The sequence below is a fragment of the Ranitomeya variabilis genome, chromosome 5, assembly GCF_051348905.1.
Source record: "Ranitomeya variabilis isolate aRanVar5 chromosome 5, aRanVar5.hap1, whole genome shotgun sequence".
NCBI classification, from domain to species: domain Eukaryota; kingdom Metazoa; phylum Chordata; class Amphibia; order Anura; family Dendrobatidae; genus Ranitomeya; species Ranitomeya variabilis.
In genome coordinates, this window is record NC_135236.1 from 31,717,291 (window position 1) to 31,729,499 (window position 12,209).

A 12,209-nucleotide genomic window follows, 5' to 3' on the forward strand; every position below is an offset into this window, starting at 1 on the left:
GTACAAGAATATAACTACTATAATACTGCCACCTATGTACAAGAATATAACTACTATAATACTGCCCCCTATGTACAAGAATATAACTACTATAATACTGCCCTCTATGTACAAGAATATAACTACTATAATACTGATCCTATGTACAAGAATATAACTACTATAATACTGCCCCTATGTACAAGAATATAACTACTATAATACTGCTCCTATGTACAAGAATATAACTACTATAATACTGCCCTCTATGTACAAGAATATAACTACTATAATACTGATCCTATGTACAAGAATATAACTACTATAATACTGCCCCTATGTACAAGAATATAACTACTATAATACTGCTCCTATGTACAAGAATATAACTACTATAATACTGCTCCTATGTGCAAGAATATAACTACTATAATACTGCCCCTATGTACAAGAATATGACTACTATAATACTGCCCACTATGTGCAAGAATATAACTACTATAATACTGCCCCTATGTACAAGAATATAACTACTATAATACTGCCCTCTATGTACAAGAATATAACTACTATAATACTGCCCCTATGTACAAGAATATAACTACTATAATACTGATCCTATGTACAAGAATATAACTACTATAATACTGCCCCTATGTACAAGAATATAACTACTATAATACTGCTCCTATGTACAAGAATATAACTACTATAATACTGCCCCTATGTACAAGAATATGACTACTATAATACTGCCCACTATGTGCAAGAATATAACTACTATAATACTGCCCCTATGTACAAGAATATAACTATTATAATACTGCCCTCTATGTACAAGAATATAACTACTATAATACTGCCCCTATGTACAAGAATATGACTACTATAATACTGCCCTCTATGTACAAGAATATAACTACTATAATACTGATCCTATGTACAAGAATATAACTACTATAATACTGCCCCTATGTACAAGAATATAACTACTATAATACTGCCCCTATGTACAAGAATATAACTACTATAATACTGCCCTCTATGTACAAGAATATAACTACTATAATACTGATCCTATGTACAAGAATATAACTACTATAATACTGCCCCTATGTACAAGAATATAACTACTATAATACTGCTCCTATGTACAAGAATATAACTACTATAATACTGCCCTCTATGTACAAGAATATAACTACTATAATACTGATCCTATGTACAAGAATATAACTACTATAATACTGCCCCTATGTACAAGAATATAACTACTATAATACTGCTCCTATGTACAAGAATATAACTACTATAATACTGCTCCTATGTGCAAGAATATAACTACTATAATACTGCCCCTATGTACAAGAATATGACTACTATAATACTGCCCACTATGTGCAAGAATATAACTACTATAATACTGCCCCTATGTACAAGAATATAACTACTATAATACTGCCCCTATGTACAAGAATATAACTACTATAATACTGCCCCCTATGTACAAGAATATAACTACTATAATACTCCTATACATAAGAATATAACTACTATAATACTGCTCCTATTTACATGAATATAACTACTATAATACTGCCCCTATGTACAAGAATATAACTACTACAATACTGCTCCTATTTACAGGAATATAACTACTATAATACTGCCCCTATGTACAGGAATATAACTACTATAATACTGCTCCTATGTACAAGAATATAACTACTACAATACTGCTCCTTTTTACAGGAATATAACTACTATAATACTGCCCCTATGTACAGGAATATAACTACTATAATACTGCCCTCTATGTAGTAATAGTATGGTGGCTTCTCGTATTTTGCGGTTTTATCTCCTGCATTGTGTTTTGGTGCTGGTGACTCCTCTTTCCTGTACATTTCTATGACTGCATTTCGGCTCCGTATTTGTATGTGGATTTCTGGACGCCTCAGGCGCGGGCCGGCTGTAGCAATGTCTACCGTGCAGCTTCTTCCCCCTCCTCGTCCTCCTCCTTCCGCTTTCTTTCTAGACTTCTTGTTTCTAGGAAACCCATAGTACACAGTTCCTGTATATCCGGCGTCTCTGAGAAGCGGCCCTGCTGCCTTCCCGGTATCATGTCAGATGTGGCTCCGCCGTCCTTGTCTTCTGCCCCCTCAGTCCGCGCTCCTCGTCCTCTGCAGCACAGGGATGGGGGTAATCCGCTTTCATTTCCTCTGTTATTCTCTTACTTAGAAATGTGATGACTGTTTCCATGTAAGTGATGATGGATGTTTTTCTGTAAAAGCGTGAAGCGCTGTGACCTCTGAACCACAATCGCAGCAGGTTCTCGTTATCAGGATGATTTTCTTGAAATATAGAAATAAAAATAGAAATTTAATTTCTTCTATTGGACTTAAAAGTTGAATCTGACCATTAGATGGCAGTGTTTCTCCTTAAATGCATGTGGTCTGCTTGCATTTTCTTTATCCTTCACAATTTTGATGCTCCATCTAATCCCTTATAGATATTTCCATCCTGCGCCTCCTGTTTCATGAACTTTCCCTACTATTACTCCAGCTCCACCAGCCTGATAGGACAGGATATTCTATTTCTACTGCTTTACCTCTGATTAGCATGATGATACATGCACTGGTCATCCTTGCTAAGACCGACAAGTTGTGCACTCAGATGTGTTGGTTAAACATCTGTGTTTTATTTGGCTGCGTTTTTTTTGACTGTGCAAGAAATCCACCATTCATCCCCCACTGATTCTTTTCATTAGAACGATCCTTCATATCTGTCACGGTTCATGGAGAGGATACCTTAATCATCCCCACCACTCACACCAATTTGTCATTAACCGGGGTTGTTTGGTTGCCCCTGGTTCTTTCTGAAGGGGATTTATCTATATCCCACTTCCCAGTTCCGGTATGGAACTTGCAGCTCTCTGGCGCCCCCTTACCCTCAGGTCAGTCAGGGTACTGCACCTAGGGTAAATAGTCACCAGAAAGGCTGCCCTCCTTTGTACTGGCCAAGGGGGCACACTGCAGCGAGGGCGATATAACTACTCCCACTCAGGCGGGAACAATAATTATCAACACCCCCGGTCACTACAAAGCCTCCCAGTCGCACAGGACAAATTCTGCTGCCACCAGCTCTGATTTCTTAATTATTAATGGGTCCGGAGCCAACCCAGATTAGTAGCATAATTCACTTCAGATGACGTGACAGTACGTTATAGAGCAAGGAGAGACAACGCTAGTAGTTTTATATTTTACTTCAAAAAAGGTAGGCAGTGTTTACAGAGGTATAAAAAGATAGTATAAAGAAGACAAATATCATATGTACAATACAATTACAAATAAGATGGGATTAAAGTTGAAAAACACTTACATTTCGTTGTCATATCATCTTATGGCTGGCTGTGGGGGAAGGGCGAGCATATATCCAGATGCATCACCCCTGTATAGCAGCTAGACCCCAGACAAAGACACATAAAGACTGCTGCTTCACTCACTTATTTCCTAGCCTAAATTCCAGGCACTCCCCCTGTGGTGATCTCACTTAGAGGCTGAAACCTCCACTTTACTTAGTTATAGCAACCATTTTTATGCCTAGCTCGATGTATGAATCTCGTATACGAAAGACACAATGATCAGGAGGTGCACCACGTCGGGGTGATTCTTTTAAGTGTAAACACAGCGTAATTACCTGACCCGCTTACGGAGAAACCCACTCTCTGCACTCGTTGGGTTTAGCTTCTAGCGATTTCAGGGAGTTATAGATCCCTCGATGGACATCCGGAATATATAATCCTTATATCTCTAGCCCTGATCGGTGCCACTATATATAACCTTAAAAGCACAATAGAAGCCCATGCTTTCTGTACCAGTTTTAACCAGTACCAGGTGGGAGGGGGGAATGAGTAGGGTAGGGAGACTTGTCTGCCACAGCACAGAGCTGTCTAAATTCTTGAGGGAGGGGGGAAATGAGGGATTTTGGATTACACACTCAAGCAGCGTGGGAAGAGGGGGGACGGAAAGGCCCACAGCGTGTGTCTGAAACTCCATGGAACTTTTAGGTAGATACTCAAAATGGCATATTTACATTATCGTGACAATATCTGCCTCTGATCCTTTTATCAGAACAGTTTTTTTGCATCCTCTGAATTTTTTTTTAGAACAATTCTTCACATCACCCTCTGATTCTTTCAAGTGAATGACTCTTCCCATTCTCATCTAATGTTTCTTTACAATGATTCTTTACATCTTCCTGACCCCTTTCATTAGAATGTTTTACTCCTGCTTCTCTGACCTTTATCGGCCCAATTTTTCTACTACTACTTTTTTCATGACAACAATTTTTTTATTAGAACTATTCACATACTCCTCAGACTGTTTTATCAGAATGATTTTTCACATCCTCCTCTGATCCCTTTTCTCAGGACAATTCTTCACATCTTGTTTTGATCCTTTAGGGCAGGGGTGGGGAACCTTCAGCCCACAGTAACTTTTCATGTGGCCCGCGGGCAGGTCCCAGGGGTCCCCAATGCTTGGGTGGCAGCCGAATCCTGCCTGCCCTTTAACCCCCAAGTGCACGGAGCGCAACGTACATTATAGAACGCTGCCTGCCCTGCATATGAATGATGTCATCTGCGTGGGCGGGGTTAGCACCCATTGGTCTCCCATCCCGGAAGAGGAGCTGCTGCTGATTCCAGAGCAATCTCTGTGTTGGCAGCTCTGTGCCTCCCTAGGGATCTCTGTGCCTGCAGCTGTGTGCTTTTCTGATATGTGCACCCCTGTGATCTATGTGCCCCCCATTATATGCCACACTGTGATCTCTGTGCCTCCCGACTATGTTCCCCATATGATCTGTGCCCCCCTGTCATCTCTGTGGACCCAACTATGTGCCACCCGTGAACTCTACCCCATAGCTATATGTCCCCCTGTAATCCCTGTTCCCCCAGCTATGTGCCCCTGTGATTTCGGTGCCCCCCCAGCTATATGCCCCACTGTGATTTCTGTGCCCTCCAGCTAAATGCCCTCTGTGACCTCCAGCTTTGTACTCCCCTGTGATCTCTGTGCCCCCCAGCTATGTGCACCCCTGTGATCTATGTGCCCCCTGTTATCCCTGTGCCCCCTATTATGTACCCCTTGTGATATTTGTGCTCCCATGTAATCTGCCCCCTGTGATCTCTGTCCCCTCCAGCTATGTGCCCCTCGGTGATCTCTGAGCCCCCCACCCCGGTGATCTATGCTTCCCCAGCAATGCTTGTCCCCCCAGTGCTGTATATCCCCCTCCCCCAGTGTTGCATTTACCCCAAAAGTGCTGTATATCCCCCACCTGTGATATATTTAGCCACCAGTGATTTATATTCCCCCCTGGGACATATATACCCGCAGTGCTGTCTGTGCTTCCTAGTGATGTATATAACCCCTCAGTGAAGTCTATTCCCCCCAGCCTTCCCGGTGATGAATATGTTCCAGCATCTCCTGTGATGTCTATGCTCCCCCAGCCCCTCCTGTAATTATATGACCCCAGAGTCTCCTGTGATACATATATAGCAGTCTCAATGTTTCCTGTTATGCATGTACAGCAGTCCCAGCTTCTATGTGATGTGTATACAGCAGTCCCAGCGTCTCCTGTGTGATGTATATACAGCAGTCCCTGCGTCTCCTGTGTGATGTATATACAGCAGTCCCTGCGTCACCTATGTGATCCATATACAACAGTCCCTGTGTCTACTATGTGATGTATATACAGCTGTCTCAGCGTCCTCTGTGTGATATAGATATAGCAGTCTGTGTCTCCTGTGTGATGTATATACAGCAGTTCCAGCATCTCCTGTGTGTATATACAGCAGTCCCAGCGTCTCCTGTGTGATGTATATACAGCAGTTCCAACGTCTCCTGTGTGCTGTATACACAGCTGTCCCTGCCTCCTATGTGATGTATATACAACAGTCCCTGTGTCTCCTATGTGATGTACAACCCCTGGCAAAAATTATGGAATCACCGACCTTGGAGGATGTTCACTCAGTTATTTAATTTTGTAGAAAAAAAGCAGATCAGACATGGCACAAAACTAAAATCATTTTAAATGGTAACTTTCTGGCTTTAAGAAACAAAAGAAATCAAGAACAAAAAATGTGGTAGTCAGTAATGATTACTTTTTTAACCAAGCAGAGGGGAAAAATTATGGACTCACTCAATTATGAGGAAAAAATTATGGAATCACCCATGTAAATTTTCATACCCAAAAATAACACTTGCATCAAATTAGATCTGCTCATTATTCTGCATCTAAAAAGGAGTGATCACACCTTGGAGAGATGTTGCACCAAGTGGACATGAATCATGGCTCCAACACGAGAGATATCAATTGAAACAAAGGAGAGGATTATCAGACTCTTAATAGAGGATAAATCATCAAGTAATGTTGCAAAAGATGTTGGTTCGCAGTCAGCTGTGTCTAAAATCTGGACCAAATACAAACAACATGGGAAGGTTGTTAAAGGAAAACATACTGGTAGACCAAGGAAGACATCAAAGCATCAAAACCGGAAACTTAAAGCAATATGTCTCCAAAACAGGAAATGCACAACAAAACAAATGAGGAACGAATGGGTGGAAACTGGACTCAATGTTTGTGACCAAATGTAAGAAACCGCCTAAAGAAAATGGGATTTACATACAGAAAAGCTAAACGAAAGCCATCATTAACAACTAAACAGAAAAAAGCAAGGTTACAATGGGCTAAGGAAAAGCAATTGTGGACTGGATGAAAGTCATATTCAGTGATGAATCACGAGTCTGCATTGGGCAAGGTGATGATGCTGGAACTTTTGTTTGGTGCCGTTCCAATGAGATTTATAAAGATGACTGCCTAAAGAGAACATGCAAATTTCTACAGTCATTGATGATATGGGGCTGCATGTCAGGTAAAGGCACTGGGGAGATGGCGGTCATTACATCTTCAATAAATGCACAAGTTTATGTTGATATTTTGGACACTTCTTATCCATCAATTGAAAGGATGTTTGGGGATGATGAAATCATTTTTCAAGATGATAATGCATCCTGCCATGGAGCAAAAACTGTGAAAACATTCCTTGAAAAAAGACACACAAGGTCAATGTCATGGCCTGCAAATAGGACGGATCTCAATCCAATTGAAAATCTTTGGTGGAAGTTGAAGAAAATAGTCCATGACAAGGCTCCAACCTGCAAAGCTGATCTGGCAACAGCAATCAGTGTTATGGCTGGACCTGGTGGTTAGGAGCACCGGGAATGACCTGATAGTCAAAACTGCAAAATAGAGCGAGCTCTGGGAAGTGGGAGCTCTGCTGACCGCAGCCCTAATCTATTATCACACACACTAGAATTAGCCGTGGATCGTACCTGACTCTGCCTAGACGACTCTTCACAGCCTGAGAGATAAATACCCCTAAAGAGAAATATAGCCTCACCTTGCCTCAGAGAAATTCCCCAAAGGAAAAGAGCAGCCCCCCACACATATTGACTGTGAGTTAAGAGGAAGGCACAAACACAGGAATGAGACAGGTTTCAGCAAAGGAGGCCCGACTTACTAAATAGACAGAAGATAGATAAAGGGATCTTTGCGGTTAGCACAAAAAACTACAAAAAGCCACGCAGAGTGAGCAAGAAACCCCCCGCGCCGACTCACGGCGCGGTAGGTGCCACTCTGCAACCCAGAGCTTCCAGCTAGCGAGACAATATCATGATAGCCAGCTGGACAAAACTTAGCAGGTACTCAGAAATATATTCAGCACACAAATGAACAACAAATGAGCTTAACAGGGACTTAGCTTCTGCTGAAGTAGACAGGTCATCAGGAGATCCAAGTGAGATCTGAACCAGTACAGATACATTGACAACTGGCATCAGGTAACGATCTGAGCAGAGTTAAATAGAGGAACCAGCCCAGTCTTAAACGATGCAGCTGAGGAAGTGTTGTGAAATTGGATTCTGGGCTCCCCCGGTGGCCACTGGTGGAATTGAACTTGTGTTCATCATCCTCTCTGTTCACCTGTTCCCATCAGGATGTGGGAGTCTCTATATAACCTTGCTCCTCTGTCAGTTTCATGCCGGTCAACAATGTAATCAGAAGCCTTTCTTTGCATGTTCCTGCTACTAGACAACTCCCAGCTAAGTTGGACTTTCGTCCTTGTTTGTTTTTGCATTTTGTTCCAGTTCACAGCTGCTGTTTCGTTACTGTGTCTGGAAAGCTCTTGTGATCTGAAATTGCCACTCTGGTGTTATGAGTTAATACTAGAGTCTTAAAGTAATTTCTGGATGGTGTTTTGATAGGGTTTTCAGCTGACCATGAAAGTGCCCTTTCTGTCTTCCTGCTATCTAGTAAGCGGACCTCGATTTTGCTAAACCTATTTTCATACTACGTTTGTCATTTCATCTAAAATCACCGCCAATATATGTGGGGGCCTCTGTCTGCCTTTTGGGGAAATTTCTCTAGAGGTGAGCCAGGACTGTATTTTCCTCTGCTAGGATTAGTTAGTCCTCCGGCTGGCGCTGGGCGTCTAGGGATAAAACGTAGGCACGCTACCCGGCCACTGTTAATTGTGCGGCAGGTTTAGTTCATGGTCAGTTTAGATTCCATCTTCCAAGAGCTAGTTCTTATATATGCTGGGCTATGTTCTCTAGCCATTGAGAATCATGACAGTTTGACCGGCCTGAAAGGGTTAAATTGTTGGCTGAGAAAGGAGAGAAAAAAGAAGTCTGCTGAAAATTTTTTTTTTTTTTTCTCTAGTTCTGAGTGTGCTCATAATTGAATCACTTGCTAGTCTGCCTATACTGCAGCCTTCCTCTCTTTCTCTCCTTCTAATCCTTGAATGGCTCTGTGTTCACCTGTTTGAAATGGATCTTCAGAGTGTAGCTACAGGTTTGAATAATCTCGCCACGAAGGTACAAAATTTGCAAGATTTTGTTGTTCATGCACCTATGTCTGAACCTAGAATTCCTTTGCCTGAATTTTTTTCAGGGAATAGATCTTGCTTTCAAAATTTTAAAAATAATTGCAAATTGTTTTTGTCCCTGAAGTCTCGCTCTGCCGGAGATCCTGCACAGCAGGTCAGGATTGTAATTTCCTTGCTCCGGGGCGACCCTCAAGATTGGGCTTTTGCATTGACACCAGGGGATCCTGCGTTGCTCAATGTGGATGCGTTTTTTCTGGCCTTGGGGTTGCTTTATGAGGAACCTCATTTAGAGCTTCAGGCGGAAAAAGCTTTGATGTCCCTATCTCAGGGGCAAGATGAAGCTGAAATATACTGCCAAAAATTCCGTAAATGGTCTGTGCTTACTCAGTGGAATGAGTGCGCCCTGGCGGCGATTTTCAGAGAAGGTCTCTCTGATGCCATTAAGGATGTTATGGTGGGGTTCCCTGTGCCTGCGGGTCTGAATGAGTCCATGACAATGGCTATCCAGATCGATAGGCGTCTGCGGGAGCGCAAACCTGTGCACCATTTGGCGGTGTCTACTGAGAAGACGCCAGAAAATATGCAATGTGATAGAATTCTGTCCAGAAGCGAGCGGCAGAATTTTAGACGAAAAAATGGGTTGTGCTTCTATTGTGGTGATTCAACTCATGTTATTTCAGCATGCTCTAAGCGTACTAAGAAGCTTGACAAGTCTGTTTCAATTAGCACTTTACAGTCTAAGTTTATTCTATCTGTGACCCTGATTTGTTCTTTATCATCTATTACCGCGGACGCCTATGTCGACTCTGGCGCCGCTTTGAGTCTTATGGATTGGTCCTTTGCCAAACGCTGTGGGTATGATTTGGAGCCTTTGGAAGCTCCTATACCTCTGAAGGGGATTGACTCCACCCCATTGGCTAGTAATAAACCACAATACTGGACACAAGTAACTATGCGTATTAATCCGGATCACCAGGAGATTATTCGCTTTCTGGTGCTGTATAATCTACATGATGTTTTGGTGCTAGGATTGCCATGGCTGCAATCTCATAACCCAGTCCTCGACTGGAAAGCTATGTCTGTGTTAAGCTGGGGATGTAAAGGGACTCATGGGGACGTACCTTTGGTTTCCATTTCATCATCTATTCCCTCTGAGATTCCTGAATTCTTGTCTGACTATCGTGACGTTTTTGAAGAACCCAAGCTTGGTTCACTACCTCCGCACCGGGAGTGCGATTGTGCCATAGATTTGATTCCGGGTAGTAAATACCCTAAGGGTCGTTTATTTAATCTGTCTGTGCCTGAACACGCTGCTATGCGAGAATATATAAAGGAGTCCTTGGAAAAGGGACATATTCGTCCTTCGTCATCTCCCTTAGGAGCCGGTTTTTTCTGTGTGTCTAAGAAAGATGGCTCTTTGAGGCCGTGTATTGATTATCGGCTTTTGAATAAAATCACGGTTAAATATCAATATCCGTTACCACTGCTGACTGATTTGTTTGCTCGTATAAAGGGGGCCAAGTGGTTCTCTAAGATTGATCTCCGTGGGGCGTATAATTTGGTGCGAATCAAGCAGGGGGATGAGTGGAAAACCGCATTTAATACGCCCGAGGGCCACTTTGAGTATTTGGTGATGCCTTTTGGTCTTTCAAATGCCCCTTCAGTCTTCCAGTCCTTTATGCATGACATTTTCCGCGATTATTTGGATAAATTTATGATTGTGTATCTGGATGATATTCTGATTTTTTCGGATGACTGGGACTCTCATGTCCAGCAGGTCAGGAGGGTTTTTCAGGTTTTGCGGTCTAATTCCTTGTGTGTGAAGGGTTCTAAGTGCGTTTTTGGGGTTCAAAAGATTTCCTTCTTGAGATACATTTTTTCCCCCTCTTCCATCGAGATGGATCCTGTCAAGGTTCAGGCTATTTGTGATTGGACGCAACCCTCTTCTCTTAAGAGTCTTCAGAAATTTTTGGGCTTTGCTAACTTTTATCGTCGATTTATTGCTGGTTTTTCTGATGTTGTTAAACCATTGAGTGATTTGACTAAGAAGGGTGCTGATGTTGCTGATTGGTCCCCTGATGCTGTGGAGGCCTTTCGGGAGCTTAAGCGCCGCTTTTCTTCCGCCCCTGTGTTGCGTCAGCCTGATGTTGCTCTTCCTTTTCAGGTTGAGGTCGACGCTTCTGAAATCGGAGCTGGGGCGGTGTTGTCGCAGAGAAGTTCCGACTGCCCCGTGATGAGACCTTGTGCTTTATTTTCCCGTAAATTTTCGCCCGCCGAGCGGAATTATGATATTGGGAATCGGGAGCTTTTGGCCATGAAGTGGGCTTTTGAGGAGTGGCGTCACTGGCTTGAGGGGGCCAGACATCAGGTGGTGGTATTGACTGACCACAAAAATTTAATTTACCTTGAGTCTGCCAGGCGCCTGAATCCTAGACAGGCGCGCTGGTCGTTGTTTTTCTCTCGGTTTAATTTTGTGGTGTCATACCTACCGGGTTCTAAGAATGTTAAGGCGGATGCCCTTTCTAGGAGTTTTGAGCCTGACTCCCCTGGTAATTCTGAGCCCACAGGTATCCTTAAGGATGGAGTGATATTGTCTGCCGTTTCTCCAGACCTGCGGCGGGCCTTGCAGGAGTTTCAGGCGGATAGACCGGATCGTTGCCCACCTGGTAGACTGTTTGTTCCTGATGATTGGACCAGTAGAGTCATCTCTGAGGTTCATTCTTCTGCGTTGGCAGGTCATCCTGGAATCTTTGGTACCAGGGATTTGGTGGCAAGGTCCTTCTGGTGGCCTTCCCTGTCACGAGATGTGCGAGGCTTTGTGCAGTCTTGTGACGTTTGTGCTCGGGCCAAGCCTTGTTGTTCTCGGGCTAGTGGATTGTTGTTGCCCTTGTCTATTCCGAAGAGGCCTTGGACGCACATCTCGATGGATTTTATTTCGGATCTGCCTGTTTCTCAGAAGATGTCTGTCATCTGGGTGGTGTGTGACCGTTTCTCTAAGATGGTCCATTTGGTTCCCTTGCCTAAGTTGCCTTCTTCTTCCGAGTTGGTTCCTCTGTTTTTTCAAAATGTTGTTCGTTTGCATGGTATTCCGGAGAATATCGTTTCTGACAGAGGGACCCAATTCGTGTCTAGATTTTGGCGGGCATTCTGTGCTAGGATGGGCATAGATTTGTCTTTTTCGTCTGCTTTCCATCCTCAGACTAATGGCCAGACCGAGCGGACTAATCAGACCTTGGAGACATATTTGAGGTGTTTTGTGTCTGCGGATCAGGATGATTGGGTTGCTTTTTTG

At 43.1% G+C, this 12,209-nt stretch overlaps 1 protein-coding gene across 1 annotated transcript in view; it reads left to right on the plus strand.

The window, feature by feature from the left end:
• The first annotated feature begins 1,910 nt into the window (after positions 1-1,910).
• Positions 1,911-12,209, plus strand: part of LOC143773260 (uncharacterized) — a 46,460-nt gene continuing 36,161 nt past the window's right edge. The window contains exon 1 of the mRNA XM_077260754.1: positions 1,911-2,178. Within this exon, the coding sequence (XP_077116869.1) occupies positions 2,100-2,178 (79 nt within the window). The 5' untranslated portion in view covers positions 1,911-2,099. The remainder of the gene's footprint in view (positions 2,179-12,209) is intronic.